The 17,349-nt window shown below is 30.8% G+C and overlaps 1 protein-coding gene across 1 annotated transcript; it reads right to left on the bottom strand.

The window, feature by feature from the left end:
- Positions 1 to 209: 209 nt before the first annotated feature.
- On the bottom strand, positions 210 to 2,588 carry LOC146720814 (uncharacterized). Its single transcript, XM_085488002.1, has 2 exons — positions 1,447 to 2,588; positions 210 to 1,343 (listed from the first exon to the last, which is right to left on the bottom strand). The coding sequence occupies exons 1-2, from the start codon at positions 2,516 to 2,518 to the stop codon at positions 793 to 795; spliced, it is 1,623 nt and encodes a 540-aa protein (XP_085344128.1). The 5' UTR covers positions 2,519 to 2,588; the 3' UTR covers positions 210 to 792.
- Positions 2,589 to 17,349: the final 14,761 nt, after the last annotated feature.

Below are 17,349 nucleotides of genomic sequence, written 5' to 3'. Positions count from 1 at the left end.
GTGCTGTCTTTCAATTTTTGATACAATCTGAAATCATTCATTTATTGTGAAGAATGCGAACGATTGGGAAATCATTTAACGTATAACAAAAATCGTGCCCTAATTAAATTTTGATGAATTTTTTCATAAATGAAGAATTTATCAATTTTTTAATAAAATGAAAACTTTATAATAAATACCAAGGAAAAGTTAGCTTTATTGATCAACAAGGGACATGTCACAACTGTCCGGAACCGATTTGATTCTCCTTGAAATATGTTGTTAAATACACAAATCTAAAAGACACGTATTTTTTTATACGTGCGCAATTTGAGTTTTAAGGGGTGAAACACCCCTTTAAAGAATAACGGTATTTTTCTTTAGGATCAAATATCTGCTAAACTATAAGAGATATAAAGAAAAAACGTACAACAAATTTTAATGGCTTGAAGAGTACTTTAAAGTTATATGAACAAAAATTTTTTTTTTTTTTTTTTTTTTTTAAAAAAACCCTCACCACCTAATTTTTTTTTTCAAAATTAAAAATTTTGTTTTACCTAATTTAAAGCTTATTTTTTTCCAAATTCAACCATGTGTAATAAAGTTATGTTACGAAATATCATTTTCGAAAATTAATTATAAACGCTCCCGTATATACGCTCATCCGTGCTATGTGCGTAAGTAATTACCGTCGAACAATAAAATATATAAAAAATGTTTTTGTATAATTCTTATTTATGTTTTCTATGTATTTATAACTGTGTATTGTGTATATTTAGATTTTTTTTTAAATGTATTTGCATTTTATATTATTCACTCATTATACACATTACAATAATGATATTCGACAAAAAAATGTTTCAAACATAATGACTTCTTGCACCAAGAACATCTTACTACAGCTATATTATTGCAACCTTCGATATCACATTTTGTTAAAGTTTCGTCTAAACTAAAGTGTACTGGATTTTCGAATTCGTCTGGTCTTTCATTCGTATAACCACTTTTAAACCACGAATATTTAAATAAGTTTTGATATCGTGGGGATGACAATTGATTATGTATCAAAGATTGCAATTTTATTATATTATTTCGTTCATGTAAGTTTATATTACTTTCCAACAGTAAAACCGCATCTGAAAATCTTTTAGCAAAATTTTTCCAAATTCTGAATCCATAAACATCTAATGGTTGTATTTTCCCTGTAGTTCCTTTCGGTATTATCATAGTAGTAATATGTGTTCCAGGAGGTGTTAAATCCGAAATCATATTGGGGCAATGTCCAGTCCATGAATCGATAAGAAGAACGCTATTAGGACCAATGTTTGCGAAATAAGCTTCTTCTAACCACATTTTAAAATGATCTGTACAAAATATAAATGTTAATTTAATAGTTTTTTTATGACTCTTATTAAATTGTTAAATAAAATAAGGTTGTTAAAAAAAGTAATTATAAAAGGAAAATACCTGATGTCATTTTACCAGATTTCGATGCTTTTACAATAACATTTTCTGCTTTAAATAAATTTTCTTGTACTCTTGGTCCAAATTTACCATTAGCTTCTTTTAATACAATAAATAAAGGGGACAACAAATTGCCATTACAGGATATTATTGGTTGTATCGTATATGAATGGGTTGTTGATGATATGGATTGCACGACACGTTCTACTTTCTTTTCTCCCTGGTTAGACAATGATCTTCCAGAGTGAAGTTCCAATTGGAAACCACTTTGATCTGAATTGTAAATATTTTCAGATCCAAACTGTTCAATAAGAGGTTTTACTGTTTCCAGAAAATCATCAGCTGATTTTTGCAAATCAGCAGAATCTTCTAATGTTCTTCTAGTGACAAACTTCGTAACTTTTCTTGAAACAATTCGGTGAGACTTCTTAAATCTTGCTATCCAACTGTGAGATGCTTTAAATATAGGATTTAAATTTCCTATTTCTTCTTGAGCTTGTAAAGCCCATCTTTTTAAATCAATATCATGAACCATGAATCCTGATTCGACAGCTGCAGTAAATTTATCATGTGTAAATTTGGAGATGTAAGATAATTTTTCTGTACGACTTCCACCTGATTGTATTTGTTCTTCCCATCGCCTTAACTGACGTTCAGATGAAACTCTTCTAAATTTATTTTGTACTACTCTTAGAGGACGATTCCTTTTTCTGTCATTACTGTTTTCATCAGTGTCCCGAAATCGCCAATACTCAACAGCTCGTCTTTTATAAGAACTATCAAAATTTGTATCATCATTTGAACAATGAGGATGAGAATTTAAACTATCTTCATGCCATGCTTCTTCGTCATCTTCAATTATTTCAAAACTATGTAATTTATAAGGTTCTTCATAATCGAGATATATTTCTTCCGTTACTTCCACCCCATTATAATGAAAAACGCTATCCAGTAATATTTTTTTAATGTTTTCCTTTAATTCCACTTCTGCTTCAGTTACTGGCGTTTCTGTTAAATATATTGAATTTATTGACACCAATAAAAGTCTAACAACGTTAAGCGGATTGATAATCATATTCAAAGATGTTATATTTTGCTTTCTATTGCAATAAAAGAACAGTTTACACAGATATTATTACAACGAAAAGACTACACCGACTGTGAGAATTATATTGATTGCATTAATTGAAAATTCAGTAACCCCGAACGATGTCTTCATGCTGAATAACTTGATCCTTGTCTTGCTGCTATTATTTGTCCTGCATCATTTGATAGTTCTTCCTGAATTGATGGGTCTTCTAGTTAGTATTGATTAGGATTCTTAACAATATCTTTACATAAAGTAACAATGTTTAATTATGCAAAGTAGCTTCTCCTTTTGATTATATAGTAATGAAATACTTTTTTCTCTTCTCAGATATAAATCTTTGTTATAAATATACTCATAATATATTATTACATTATAAACATAACTTACATATACATATACATACATATGTGTTGCATATGTAAAAATATACTGTACCGTTTCTCCATTTTCGTTGAAATCTTTTCCGTACAATTAATGAAGCGCTGACATACAGCATCTGGCATAAGCTCTTTTATATTCTCTTCTTGTACTAAATTCTTTCCTTGTATTATGTTCTTATTAGGCTGTTTTGACACTGCTTTATTTTGAGAAGAGTATGTCTCTCGACTTTTGTATGACATTCTTTGTTTTGTCCATAAATATAAGAGCGACAAGATGATAAATTATTTAAATAATAGCTTATTTCCTTGGAAAAATGATTGATACAAAAATTGTAACTTATAACAAATCCTTTTAAGTTGTTTCTTTTGCGACAAATATTGTAAATAAACGAATTTCGATATTCTGTGATTTATTTGTACAGCATAAAGGCATCTTAAAATTTTCTTCAGTTGATCTTATTCCAACAGGCTCCGAATTGGAAGAGAAAAAAGCTTACTGTAGAAACGATGGGAAACAATGGGATAACCTGTTAAGATACTGCTTCTCTCAACTAGCAGATACCAGTTTACAAACGGTTCGCATCACGCGGTTATCCTAGAAAAGGATGCTGCGTAACCTAGATTCATGCGCGCCGTGCTTACTTTCCATACTTTTCCATTCTGAAGTAAGTTTTAGGCCTTTGTATCGCGATAGTATTCGCGACGGTTGGGAGAATTTTTGAGTGGGCCTGTACCGGAATGTACAGCCGGTATTTAGAAGCAGTGGAATCGAAGGGCCGGCAGCGAGCGCGTCTGCCCGCGAGCCGGGCCTCGAAAACCTGAATTTCAACTACCTACCTACCTACCTACCTACCTACCTAGACTCGGTGACCTCCGAAACCGCCAAAAACGCGGTATGTGAAATGGTCCGCCCTTCGATGATATTAAAGCGATTGCGATGTTATGAAAAGTATTCGGTTTGATTATTCGCGATTTGTTCTTGCAACAAATAAATATCTAATTAATCGAAAAACTTCATAGGGTTGCATAAGCAGGCCTCGAGTAGGAGCAAATTTAATAAATTTGAGATCTATTTTTAAAAACATTGCTTTCTATATTACTGCTTTTTATATTATATTATCTAATACAAAAATACGTCTGAAATATTACCCCCTTATTTAGTTTGTACTTGCAGTACAGTCTTCACTCTAGTTTATTTATTTCTTTTAAATCAAGTATTTCTTTGAGGCGATCCTCAACTGCACCTCTGATCAAGAAGTATGTTAAAAACAATTGTTCATAAATGCAAGGCGGACGAAAGCTAAAAGATCTGTTCGGATTGAGTTTCAAAACATCACGCGGACATTTGATGGCAATATGGAAATGCGCCAGTGTTAGTGGATTTTCTAGAAAATAGAATAGATGAATGAGTAAAAAATCAGATTTAGAAGAAAATTTTCTTTAAACTTTAAATTGTCATTATTTTTACCATTAAGTTATTACTAACATTTCATCTTGTATAGATCAGTTAATTAAAAATTCTCCAATACAATTTCTACATTTTATGTACCTATTCATTTGGTCGTCTAATGGATACTGCAACAAACTCCCAACAATTTTCTACATAATATTACCTTTTCCATTAGCAATTTCGGTTTTACTGCTTGTTTCAAAAGTTTTGTTCTGTCCTGTGTATATTTCTGTTAGGATTTGAGCGGAATGGTAGGAGAGAACAGCACATGCTTACTCTTCATTAGCCGGCGGTAGAGAGAGCTTTATTGTTTATATACTTTATGCACAATATAGCTTTCCAATAAAAAAACTTATTCTTAAGATATAACGTTAACAATCAGAGATAGGATAGTATGTCAGTTTCATTATTGCATATACATATTTACACATATTACTTCTTCCTTTACATATTTACACATTACTTTTTCATTGACTCCCCGTAATTCGGTAATTATTAGATTTGCTTCTCCCGGGAGTCAATGAAAAAGTAATGTGTAAATATGTAAAGGAAGAAGTAATATGTGTAAATATGTATATGCAATAATGAAACTGACATACTATCCTATCTCTGATTGTTAACGTTATATCTTAAGAATAAGTTTTTTTATTGGAAAGCTATATTGTGCATAAAGTATATAAACAATAAAGCTCTCTCTACCACCGGCTAATGAAGAGTAAGCATGTGCTGTTCTCTCCTACCATTCCGGTAATTCGGTAAATATTTAGTAGCACTCAAAAACAGGGTTTAAAAAGCAAGCTCGGTCACATATCCGTTCTTATTTACGAACAACGACAGACTCAAAGCTTTATTAAATCCGTAGTCTGTAATACAGGTGTCACATAAGGTAATTTGCGATATCGCTCGCTTATCTAATGATAATTAATATCAGTGGCGTGTCAGATACGTGGGGAAAACAAATGAGTAAAATTTTTTCGCAATCTTTATAGAAACTTTCCAACAATTTTACATAGTATTCCATGATTTACAGTTTCTGTATTAAACGCTAAGAGCATAGTCAGGGAAAAGACCAGAGTAAGCTCTGTCTGATCTTATAATTTTTTGCTGATCTTGCCTGATCTTTGCCTAAACAATCTGTTTATAAATAATTTTTAATATAATTTGTAACAGCTCTTTAAAAATTAATATACATATAAAAGGCAATAAGAGCTAATTAAGTTCTGTTATTAATATTTATTTGTGGAAAAAAAATTTTTAACATAAAATATTAGACAAAAAAGTTTGAACGTTTCGGTTTTTTTCAACCTTCTTCAGCGCATCATTTAAAATTAAAGATTAATAGAAATTAACAATAAATTATTCATAACTGTCAATATATTAAAACTATACAGAAACAGAGTTATTCGCATAAAACTACGTCAAGATATTATTTTTACAAAAAACGAAATCAACGCATTTTTTAAAAGCATGAGCATTTATTAAAATAATTTTTATTTTGTCACTCGAAAACTAATACATTCTCGAAACTTGTCATTTTTCTCCACTAGGTTTTATCACGTGACGCTCTATCTCTAACAGTACACACATCCGAAAGACATTCAGAAGACATCCTAAAAATGTTCGGATGTCATCTGGATGTCCCCCAAACGTCCCCAAGATACGTATGCTGTTAGGGTAACAAAACCGATCAGGTTTACCAACAATGTTTATACATTTTTAAAACATGTTATAATGACACATAAACAGAAGGAATTAAAATTTATTTATTGTGCTTTCAGAGGTAGAATTGCAATATACATTCCGCATCATTAGAATTTTTAAATACTTCCACATTATGCTACATATTTAATCTTGTTACTTTTGTGATTACGTGTATATATGTAAAATGTATATTATGAGAATACTTTTGTTGGACAATTGTATATTATGTAGACCAAGCATTATGTACAACGTATATTATCAGTACCAACGTACATAATACCATATAGTACGTCGATAATGATCCTTCCCAGTTTTCTCTGATACCTGATGCTTCTGTTCAGTTGTTTCTTTAACACCTTTGAACATCAAACAGTTTGAACACCTAATTTAGAACTTTGGCATCTAATGTAAAACTAGATAAAAATTTAAGTTCATATGTCATAATAGCAAAAAACTTTTTCTCATCAAAACATTTTTGTATACGCATTTGTATTATGCAATATCTCGTAATAATTATAAAGCTAAACCGCTTCTAAATTTCTTTCAGAGAAATTTAAATAAAAACAAGTGCTTTTATACTTTCTATATCCTTACTTTCATTTACATTATTTTTATAGTCGCAATAACAAATACATATATTTACCGCGTTACTCATCTTATAATTGTTGGCATATATTCATACTATCGAAAATTAGATAGCAGGTTTTTTCTTCATTTTTAATTGATTTAACATACCTGAGAATAAAAGCTAATAAATGTGTGATCAAAAAGTTCGTGCAATTTTTGTTTATTTGAAAAAGTATGTTTTTATTCATTTATATTAATGTTGTCCCCTTCAAAAAAGTAAACCCCATAAGATAAAACACATTTATGCCAACGTGTTTTGAATCTTTAAAACATTTGTGGAATTCAGTTTTTGGGGCAGCCTTCAGTTCGCTCAGCGATTTTTGTTTAATATCTTCAACGGTCACAAATCGTTGTCCTTTCATGGTTTTCTTTATTAAAAATATGTTATACTACTCACTTGTTAACAATCATTACACGTTGTTCAAGCACCAGTTCTCGTAAGATCACTGAAGTGAAGCATGGTGAAGTACTTAGATGGGTGACTGCTTAAAGAACTCATGTTGTACTGTCAGCATTCTTTTTGGTGTATAATTAATATTGTTAATATTGTTTTCGCAAATTTCGCAATATCGCATATTATTATGAAATGTGTAATTGTCATTTATAATTTTGATAATTTGTTCAGCTCTATATATACTAATTTTGTGATTATTATCTACATGTGTACGTCCGTCAATTATGCTACAATATGGATAATATTTATTGGAGCAATATCTGCATATAATTTCGTTTTTTTCTATTTTACCGTGTTGTATCTGCACTTATATCATATCTAATATTAGCAGAGAATTTACACTCTGTTCTTAAATGAGTTTTTATATCATTTGATATGTGTACATGTATTGATTCGTCACAAAAATCGCATCTTGCTTAATTAATATTTATTATAGTAAAATATTCGTCGAATCTATTATCCTTGTCTAATGACCACGCCATGATGTATTTTTTAAAGAGAAAGAAGTCACATGTAAAACCCTGAAAACTATGACAGGACAACGATTTGCTGAGCGAACTGAAAGGACATCTTCCCAGCTTCTCAAAAATATTATATGGAATATGGTAAAAATCTAAGAAGACAATGAAACACCTCAATCCTTCGCTTTGTTGCGAATTATTTTATATTAGTATATAATAAAATTAAAAGTTGATCGCGGCATGAGTTTCATATTTATTTTGTACAAAATCAAATATCAAAAAGGGATTAGTTAATCATGTTGATGTGTTAATGGAGGCTCACTCTATTTATTTATTCTCAAATCGCACGCGCTTTGCGCACTCGGTTCTTTTTTAATCGAATAATTGTTCACGCGCTTTGTTTCGTCGTAAACATAGAAGCGCCGTAGGAAGTAACGAAACAAACGAGCGATTTATCCTGGCCGGCCGTGGCTATTCACACAAACCGGGGCTTATAAATGACGGAACAAAATTATTCTCACCGTTTCTCGCGATTTTACCCCTCGAGAAGCTCGCGCACGTTTTACAACGGATCGCTATGTGTCCGGTTTAAAAACGTGGTGCCGCATGTGTCACACAAGGATGGTGTATCCACTTGTATACGGAGCAACGAGATGGTAGATAGAGGGAGAGAAGGAGGGAGAACACACGCACGAACATTGCATACATTCTCAATGGCAGGTGGGGGAATTCGGACGGTGAGTAGCACCGACGAAAACCGAGACCAGCCGAAGCCCGCCGGCGAAAGACACAGGAAGAGAACAAAGGGGGGAAGAAAGGGAGATAGAACATCTGTAGTCGTCGGATGGTGAGGAGAATAACATCGTAGGGGCCGGGAGAAAAGAAGAGAGAGAAAGGCAAAGGACCTTCGCACGAGTCTCTTCTCTTTTCTCGCTACCCTAGGTTAGGTGCTATTGTAATCGATTGGAGATGCGGGACCTTCCCCTGATCCTCTCTTTTTCCCTTCTCTCTCTCACACACTTACACACACACACACACGTTCTTTCTTCTTCGACCCTTGCCTGCTATACAGACTCGTTACTCATTGTCTGGCAACCCTCTTGCGCCGAGTACGAAGGCATGTGCACCACACACTATCGCCTAACCCAACCTAGCTTAACCTAGCCTAACCCAACCATTGCGTGCACATGATCAACGCACGATACAGGCGCGCACATGCACAAATACACGCACACAATAGAGGGACGGACGAAACATTGGGCGCAAGATATATAGTTCGGTTTGGTTGCCGCGGGGTTAAAAGCAAGAGAGACACCTTGTGCTTGCGACGTTCCTCTACCCGTTCGTCACAAAGTGTCGTGTCCGGCACGAGATATCCACGCCATCTCTCTTTTCTGCTTAATAAAGTTGCCATGTTCTTCGTTTCTTCGCGTGAAATCTTGCTGAATATAAATTTCTCCGACGCGGGTTAAAGATACCGTGCTCTCTTGTAATAAGTGCTCTTTGGTAGCTTAACAGAAATTTCTTCGGATAGTTGTATAAATTTAAAATAAGATTGGTTCCGTAATCGCTAAGAAAATGATTGGTCTATGTCTGTCGTAATAAACCGCGACAAGTTTTTCTACTGCTTGGGTAATAAAAGCAGTTATGCGTGTTTGCATATATTTTTCTATTTATATTCCGTATAAGCATAAAACAATTCACAATTAAATAAAACAACTTATATTTTGTAGAAATAATTTTTGTTGTTAATCGTCAAGTTTTTCAAGAGAAGATGGGGGGAGAGAAAAAGAGATAGAACATTTATAGAGAGTATATAGTTAAAATCTAGCTCACGTTTCGGGTTTTCTTCTTAGACAAAGAGTTGATTATAATTTTTATATTGCAAATTTTTGGGTCATTTTAGGGGAGAATTGTCTAAAGAAGGAAGAGGAGAATAACTGATGCCTAGTTGAAAATTGTCAATGGGAGAATAATTTATAGAAATCTGAGAATTATATTTGTTACAGGAAGATTGACGACATTAATTCGAATATTCTCTGGCCTTCGCCTTATTGGACATACGCACAATCTATACAATGATCTATCGATTCGAGAGAAGTAGTGTCTCCTGGATGGAGATATCATTTATAATTTAAGGCGAATTGTTAACTAACAATTCATGTCATGAATGTAATAGTTCTTCTATCACAAGCTTTTTCAAACTTTTGCAGTACATATTTCGTAATAAATGCAAATTTATCTGCATTTGTTCCACCTTTTTCTACACTCGTTTCCCATCTATACATATAGCTGCTGTAAGGATTTAATCTTGCGAAAATTATTCCGTACACTAGTTAAAGTTTGACGTGCCTTTTTCCCTCCTTTCCAAAATTGCACAGCTTTCCTCTTATAATTAAAGTCTATCTTCCCACCTTCATCAACAATACTAATAATGCATTCTTCAAAACTATCATCTTTTTTTTCTGCGGATGTAATATACAACTTGTGCTCCATATACTCTACAACTTGTGGTTCTGATGGATCGGCAAAATCAAGTATATAAACGTAATCATCTTCAAATAATGATATCGAACGTACATCTTGATAATTTTGTAGAATGTTACGAATTTCATTATGCACTTCAATTTCAAACGGTGTGTTATAGGTGTATTTCTTAAATTCATAATTTGAAACGTAGTTGCTAACATGTTTATTATATATATATATATATATATATATATATATATGCAAAAACATATTATATATTATTATTTTTATTGATTAAACCTATTTTATTGCCATGCGTAAGTGATTGAAATATGCTTCAAATTAATCAATTTTTAAAATAATTTTTTGTAATCTTTTAAACACATACATTTTAAAATATATTTATTTCATACAAGACTCAAATTTTCCAAATATTAAAAATTAAATCAAAAATTATAATAAAATTATAATTAAGAAAGAATAATTAATAAAAAATTACAAATTTGTACAAATGTTATATGTATAATAAATGTTTATTAATGAGAGATTTGTCATGGATCATATTATATGTTCTTTTCTAATCAAAGTAATTCATTATTTCTCGTAATAAATTTTAAATAACTCATTACTTATCATTTGTTCTTGATTTATTGTGAAGTAAGTTGCGTTTCCGCTTCTGACACAATTTTCATTTTCTTTATACACAAAAATTTGTTTATGTTACATTTGCAACATTAAACGTCGTCATTTTAAAGAGAATTCTATCAAGCAATCTTCAATCGCAAACTTTTCAATAGAATGTTCATTGATTACAATAAATGCAACTAAATGCAGAATGGGCAATTTGGATTCCTGAGAAAACATTTTTTGCATATATTTTTCATATTGGCTTACTGGAATTATTAGCATACACATCTGAAGTTCGTAATATCTTCAATTCTTATATTATCATAGCCAACTTGGATTATTTCTGGCAAAACTTTTTTGCCAGTATTTTTCATATTTGGCTCATTGGGATTATTTGCATACACATCTAAAGTTAGTAATATCCATTGTTAATAATCATTATAGCCAACTTGAATTATTTCTGACAAAACTTTTTGCTAATATTTTTCATATTGGCTCACTGGAATTATTAGCATACACTTCTGAAGTTAGTAATATCCAATGTTAATAATCCAAGTTGACTTTAATGACTTTAATATTGAAGATGATAATCATTATAGCCAACTTGGATTATTTCTGACAAAACTTTTTTTGTTAATGTTTTTCATATTGGCTCACTGGAATTATTAGCATACACATCTAAAGTTCGTAATATCTTCAATTCTTATATCATCATAGCCAACTTGGATTATTTCTGGCAAAACTTTTTTGCCAATATTTTTCATATTTGGCTCATTGGGATTATTTGCATACACATCTGAAGTTAGTAATATCCATTGTTAATAATTATTATAGCCAACTTGGATTATTTCTGACAAAACTTTTTTGCTAATATTTTTTATATTGGCTTACTGGAATTATTAGCATACACATCTAAAGTTCGTAATATCTTCAATTCTTATATCATCATAGCCAACTTGGATTATTTCTGGCAAAACTTTTTTGCCAATATTTTTCATATTTGGCTCATTGGGATTATTTGCATACACATCTGAAGTTAGTGATATCCAATGTTAATAATCATTATAGCCAACTTGGATTATTTCTGACAAAACTTATTTTGCTAATATTTTTCATATTGGCTTACTGGAATTATTAGTATGCATTTCTGAAGTTCGTAATATCTTCAATATTTAAGTCATTAAAGTCAACTTGAATTATTTCTGACAAAACTTTCTTTATAGCCTTTATACATATTTCTCATTGTGTTACCTCTCTCTGTCAATTCTAGTTTCAATTTCGTTGGTTTGGCACATGATATTTTATAAAAAATATCGAATCTGTTTTAGATTATCTCTTGTGATCTGATAAATTATCCAAAACTCCCGTATCAACATCTGTTATAATGTTACTATTTTTCTGGTTGACTCTTTATTTGCATCATCATATAATATTTATTTTATAAAGTTTATATATGTATTTAACTTCTGTCGCAAACATAAGAAATCTTCAAATTAACTGTAAAGTGAAAAAAGAACAAATAATGCATAGAAAATATTTATTTCTATTTGTTATGGTTCTACAATAATATTCTTATAATCGGTGTTTAAAACACGTCAAGTGCAAGAGATATTTTCGTGCTTGCCATCAGACTCATTTAGATCACTGCGTTCTTTGCAAACAATGAAAGGAGATAAAAGTAATCTCTGTCGTCAACAAAGATAATAGGTTGCATTCTGTGGCTTTGAGTAATGTACTGTCGTCTGCAGTATATGGTTCTTTCACTCTCATTAAGCTTAGCTTTGGTCTTCATATTTTTTACAATTGTCTTATGAATTTAAAATAAATTCAACCAAATTCAATCAAATTGTAAAAGTTAAGGTATTGATAAAGATTGTTGCGCAGTCGAAACATATTACGGTTGTAATAACTTGTTTTATGTGGTTCTTTTTGTAATAATAAATTTTCATTTGACATCCTGAATTAATATTAGCTTGTTTAAGTTGGCCTTTCTTTCTTTTATTTTTTATCAAGTTGATTTATACGAGTCTAAAATTATAATATAAATTTTGTTTAAATTCAACCAATATAAACAGAATTTAAGAAAAATTCATAAAAATTAGTTATTTTGCATTGAATTTACAATTTCACATTTTTGTTGTTAAGTTTTTTTAAGTGAAATAAATTAGTATAAAAATTTTTTAGAAATTACAAATTTTGAATATAAAGATATATATAATTTAATACCATTAGACTCGTATAAATATAATACATAAAAGGAATAATAAATAAACAAAGGCCAACGTAAAAAAAAGCAATATTAAGGTTAAGATGTTAAATTGTTAGAACATTTATTGATCCTTAAAACTTAATTAAAAATTAAGTTTTTTTTATTTTTGTCCAGAATTTAAGAAAAATTTATCGGAATTACTTATTTTGGTATCTCCTTGTGGAGATTTCCTCTACTTTACAAAAAAGGCCGTTTTTTATTGTATGTCTATTTCAGATAATCTAGTAGTTAAAATATTTTTTGTTGTACTAATGCAGTACAATCATCACATTTTTTCAATAAAAAAATTATTAAAAAATATGAGGGCAAGATATCTGATAAAAGATCTGTATAATTTTATTCCAGTTTCGTGCTATCCATAAAAACGAGAACCAATGATGATATCATTAACAATTCCAGACATTAACGCTCTATTGTTACTGATTAACTCATCGACTATTCGGATTTTTCACGACCCGATAATGTATGTTTTTTTTTTTTTAAATTGACACGTTTATGATTTCTAAAAAAAGCTTCATCGATACATCGTTAAAAAATAATAGATTGTGTGTTTTTTAACTGGTCCATTTGCATATGTACATATATCCAACGAAATGTCATCGTTTGACGAATAATGACCGTAATGATGATCGTACATGAATAGAGACGAAGAAGGAAAAAAGAAAGAGAGAGTAGAAAAGACAAAAAAAGGGAAAACCCACAGAAGCGGAATACTCTAGCAGCTTAAGCTATTTTCGTTGTTCATTGTTATAAGCTTTTATATTAAAAGACAAAAACGAATTTCCGGACGGAAGTGTTGCTCTTAGCGCGCCGAATTCGATACGATTGCGTGTTTCCGAGAGAGAGGGAGAGAAAGAGAGAAAGAGAGATAGAAATGTGTGTGAAAAGAGGAGGACACTGCTGTGTGATACCTGCGTACTAATTAATTACAGCTGCGTAGATTATCGATCCAAATGTGTACGCCTGATATCTGTCGAGTTTTTATTGATACGGTTACATTTGTATGTTTTTTTCTTTGTTGATTCGCACATCGATGCTGCTTCTGCGCCGATTAAACTAGAAATCGACGAGCGTTTAACGAGAAATTATTATACTGTCATTAACGTATAAAGTCGTGCACGTATCCCGGAAATGATGAATATATATATATATATATATATATATATATATATATATATATATATATATATACGTGTATAGAGTTGTTCGTTATAAAAATACAAAACGATTTTTTCCCTTATCGATAATATATCATTAATCATTGTCGGTATTTTATACCAGTCGAATCTAAAATAAAGATTCTATTGAAAAGAAATTTGATTTGTATCTAAATAACGAATAATCTCTTGTATATAATTTAGGAAAAATATTGTTATCTGAACACAAGATATTTATGATTTTTGTCAATTCTGGGATGTTCTATATTTTTACATGTAATGTTAGTCATTTTTTTGTTGATATAAACGAATCATCAATTTTGTTGTTCTTATTAGCAGAAGTGGATCTTTATTACGAAAGGATTTATAATGCACCCTTAATTTCTTTTTTTTTTTTTTTTTTTTTTTTGCAAAACTTCTTTGCAAAATTTGTAATTTTATCAACGACTAAAAGCGAAATAAAAAAAATAGTAGCAATTTGTTTTTCCGAGATATTTTGATCATTTTTCATGATCATAATTTTTATAAGCCTATTTTAATTATTTAATTATGATCAAGTCCTCTGAGTAATTCGCAAATAAAGAATTATTATATATTAATATAATAATATTTATATAATGTTAATTATGACTTTTAATTTTATTATTGTTATGGTCATTATTATATAATTTTGTTATTATTTATTTAGAAAATTTATTCAAAATATTTAAAAATTGAGATATTTATAAAAAAAATTGTATGAGAAAATTTTTTTGAAACGAAAAAAAATCACGCGTTCTGTGAATTATTCAGAAAAATATTTCTTGAGAGCAAAATAAAAAATAAAAAATTGAAATATTTATAAAAAAAATTGTATGAGAAAATTTTTTTGAAAAGAAAAAAAATCACGCGTTCTGTGAATTATTCAGAAAAATATTTCTTGAGAGCAAAATTTACAAATCCTGGTTTAGGCAGCGAATTTCAAGATATCTTGGAAAAAATTTGTAGCACTTTTTTTATTCTCTTATTGCGTTGTTATACGAGTGTCAACTGGTTAACTCCGTTTATAGATCCGCTCCTGCTCAATAGCAGCAACAACAACAACCTCCGATGTAACGTTAACATCTCACGTTAACTCGCCGTTTGCGAATAGCGCGAATACTTTCGCTTGGCGAATAGTTTAATGACAGGATGCCAAATGTTAGTTCTAAGTAGTCTCGTAGCGAATTACTCGTCTTAAGTACGAGTCCTCCTCGCGCGGACTTCGCGTATATCGCATCACGGGGCAATATTCAAGTTTTGCACCTTCATCTGTCAAAAGAGTGAGGAGGCACGAGGAAAGAGAGAGAGAGAAGCGATTTTTATGATCTTTTTTTTTTAAATTTCTGTTTTGCCCGCTTTCATAGTTTCTGAAAAAATAATCCCACTCTGGCAACATCTTTTTAGAATTTTATTTATTGCAAAAATTGCGTAAGTATAATTATTTTTTAAATTATTTGCAAATATATATATATATATATATATATATATATATATATATATATGTATAGGGTTAGGTCTCTCAAACATTTTTCCATGTCTAAAGCTGTTCCCAAGATCCAGGGAACTAGGTCAGACTTCAGAGACACCCTGTATATAATTCATGCAAATCAGCACAAATATATTTTATAATATATTTTATAATCGAACGTTAATAATAATAGATAAAAAACTTGACGCAACACTCGACGTGGAAATATATATTCCAAACAAAGCCCGTTAATTATGCTTTGGGATATTAATTCCCTTGATGCTAGAAGGGTTGAGAAATTCGATAGGCGAACGTTTGTTGTCGCACGGACGCTTTTCCTTTGAGCTACTGTGAAAACTAGCGAACGAAAAAAAATGTCCGCTCACGATGAGATGGATATTACCCAGGCAGCAAGCATACGTCATTTTAACGTCGATGACGTCATTAAACGTCAAAATGACGTTATTTTGCTACTTGGGATAGATCTCTGAATCCAGAGCAATTTAAATTTGCAAAATTTTCCCAGGTAACAAACTGACGTCATTAAACGCCAAAATGACGTCATTAGACGTCAAAATAATGCCATTTTGATTTTAATGATGTCAATTTGCTACTTGGATAGTGTCGTACGAAATGATCGATTTTTTTTACATATGATCTTTCGTTTCTTGCAAAATTTATTTTTATTTCCGATCGAGAGAAGAAAGAAGGTTATGTTTGCCATTGAGCGTAGCTTTATCATCGACCAATCAAAGCGCGACTTGCGCCGTACGAGGACGGGGCTTACCCTACATACGGGCGATCACGAGGAGCATTCGTGCACGTCCTGTGCTGCGTTTATAATGTATGCGAGCATAAGTAACGTGATTTTATATCGCGGCAAGTTTTTTTTGCAGTGCGATTTCTCAAAAATTTCTAAATTTGTACGATTTTGACTGAATTATAATTTTCGTCGTCTTTATTCGAGTTACAATAGACAAAAATTTCTAACTTTGATCGAAGCTCGTCATTCTATTATCAGAAGTTTTAATGAAATGTGTTACTTTCGATAATATCTAATGTTTTCTGATATATTTTTAGGGTAACTTGCAAAAGAGATATGATTTTTTTTTGAAGACTTTTGAAGGAAATTTATTTATGCCATATATAGGTACAAATAATTTGCAATGATGTTAAGTGTATAAAATTATTTTGTGCAAAAATGATTTTTACATTTGTATCGATACACATAGTTACGAAATATGAGTAAAATGTGAATTTTTCAAAGTATCATGTCGCGATGAAATATAACAGAGACGAGGAGAGAACGAGGTTTTTCATACATACGGGACTTACACAAATTGTTGCTTGAAAGCCTCGCGCTATCTGTAACGTTCTATAAACGTTCATACGAGTTATCGCAGTAAATGTATCTGAAACGATTGCGTGAAAAAAATATTTATTCCGCGTGTTTATCCTGACGCACAGTTTTATCTATATTTGCTCTCGCAATATATATATATATATATTTATGTGTATATATATATATATATATATATATATATATATATATATATACATATACATATACGCATATACCTGGATTATTGCAGATAAAAACCCGCGCGATTTCCTTCTTTTGTGTCTTATCTAAGGTAGTCGTATAATTGAACTTTATTAAGATAAAGTATGACACATTACACACACACCTTTAAAATCTAAATTAATTTTAAAAAATCGCGCATTACCTACT

The sequence above is a fragment of the Nylanderia fulva genome, unplaced genomic scaffold (assembly GCF_048542155.1).
Source record: "Nylanderia fulva isolate GAGA-0341 unplaced genomic scaffold, ASM4854215v1 Scaffold60, whole genome shotgun sequence".
Taxonomy (NCBI): domain Eukaryota; kingdom Metazoa; phylum Arthropoda; class Insecta; order Hymenoptera; family Formicidae; genus Nylanderia; species Nylanderia fulva.
The sequence above is the reverse complement of the archived record's forward strand: the minus strand, read 5'-3'. Positions and strand labels throughout refer to the sequence as shown.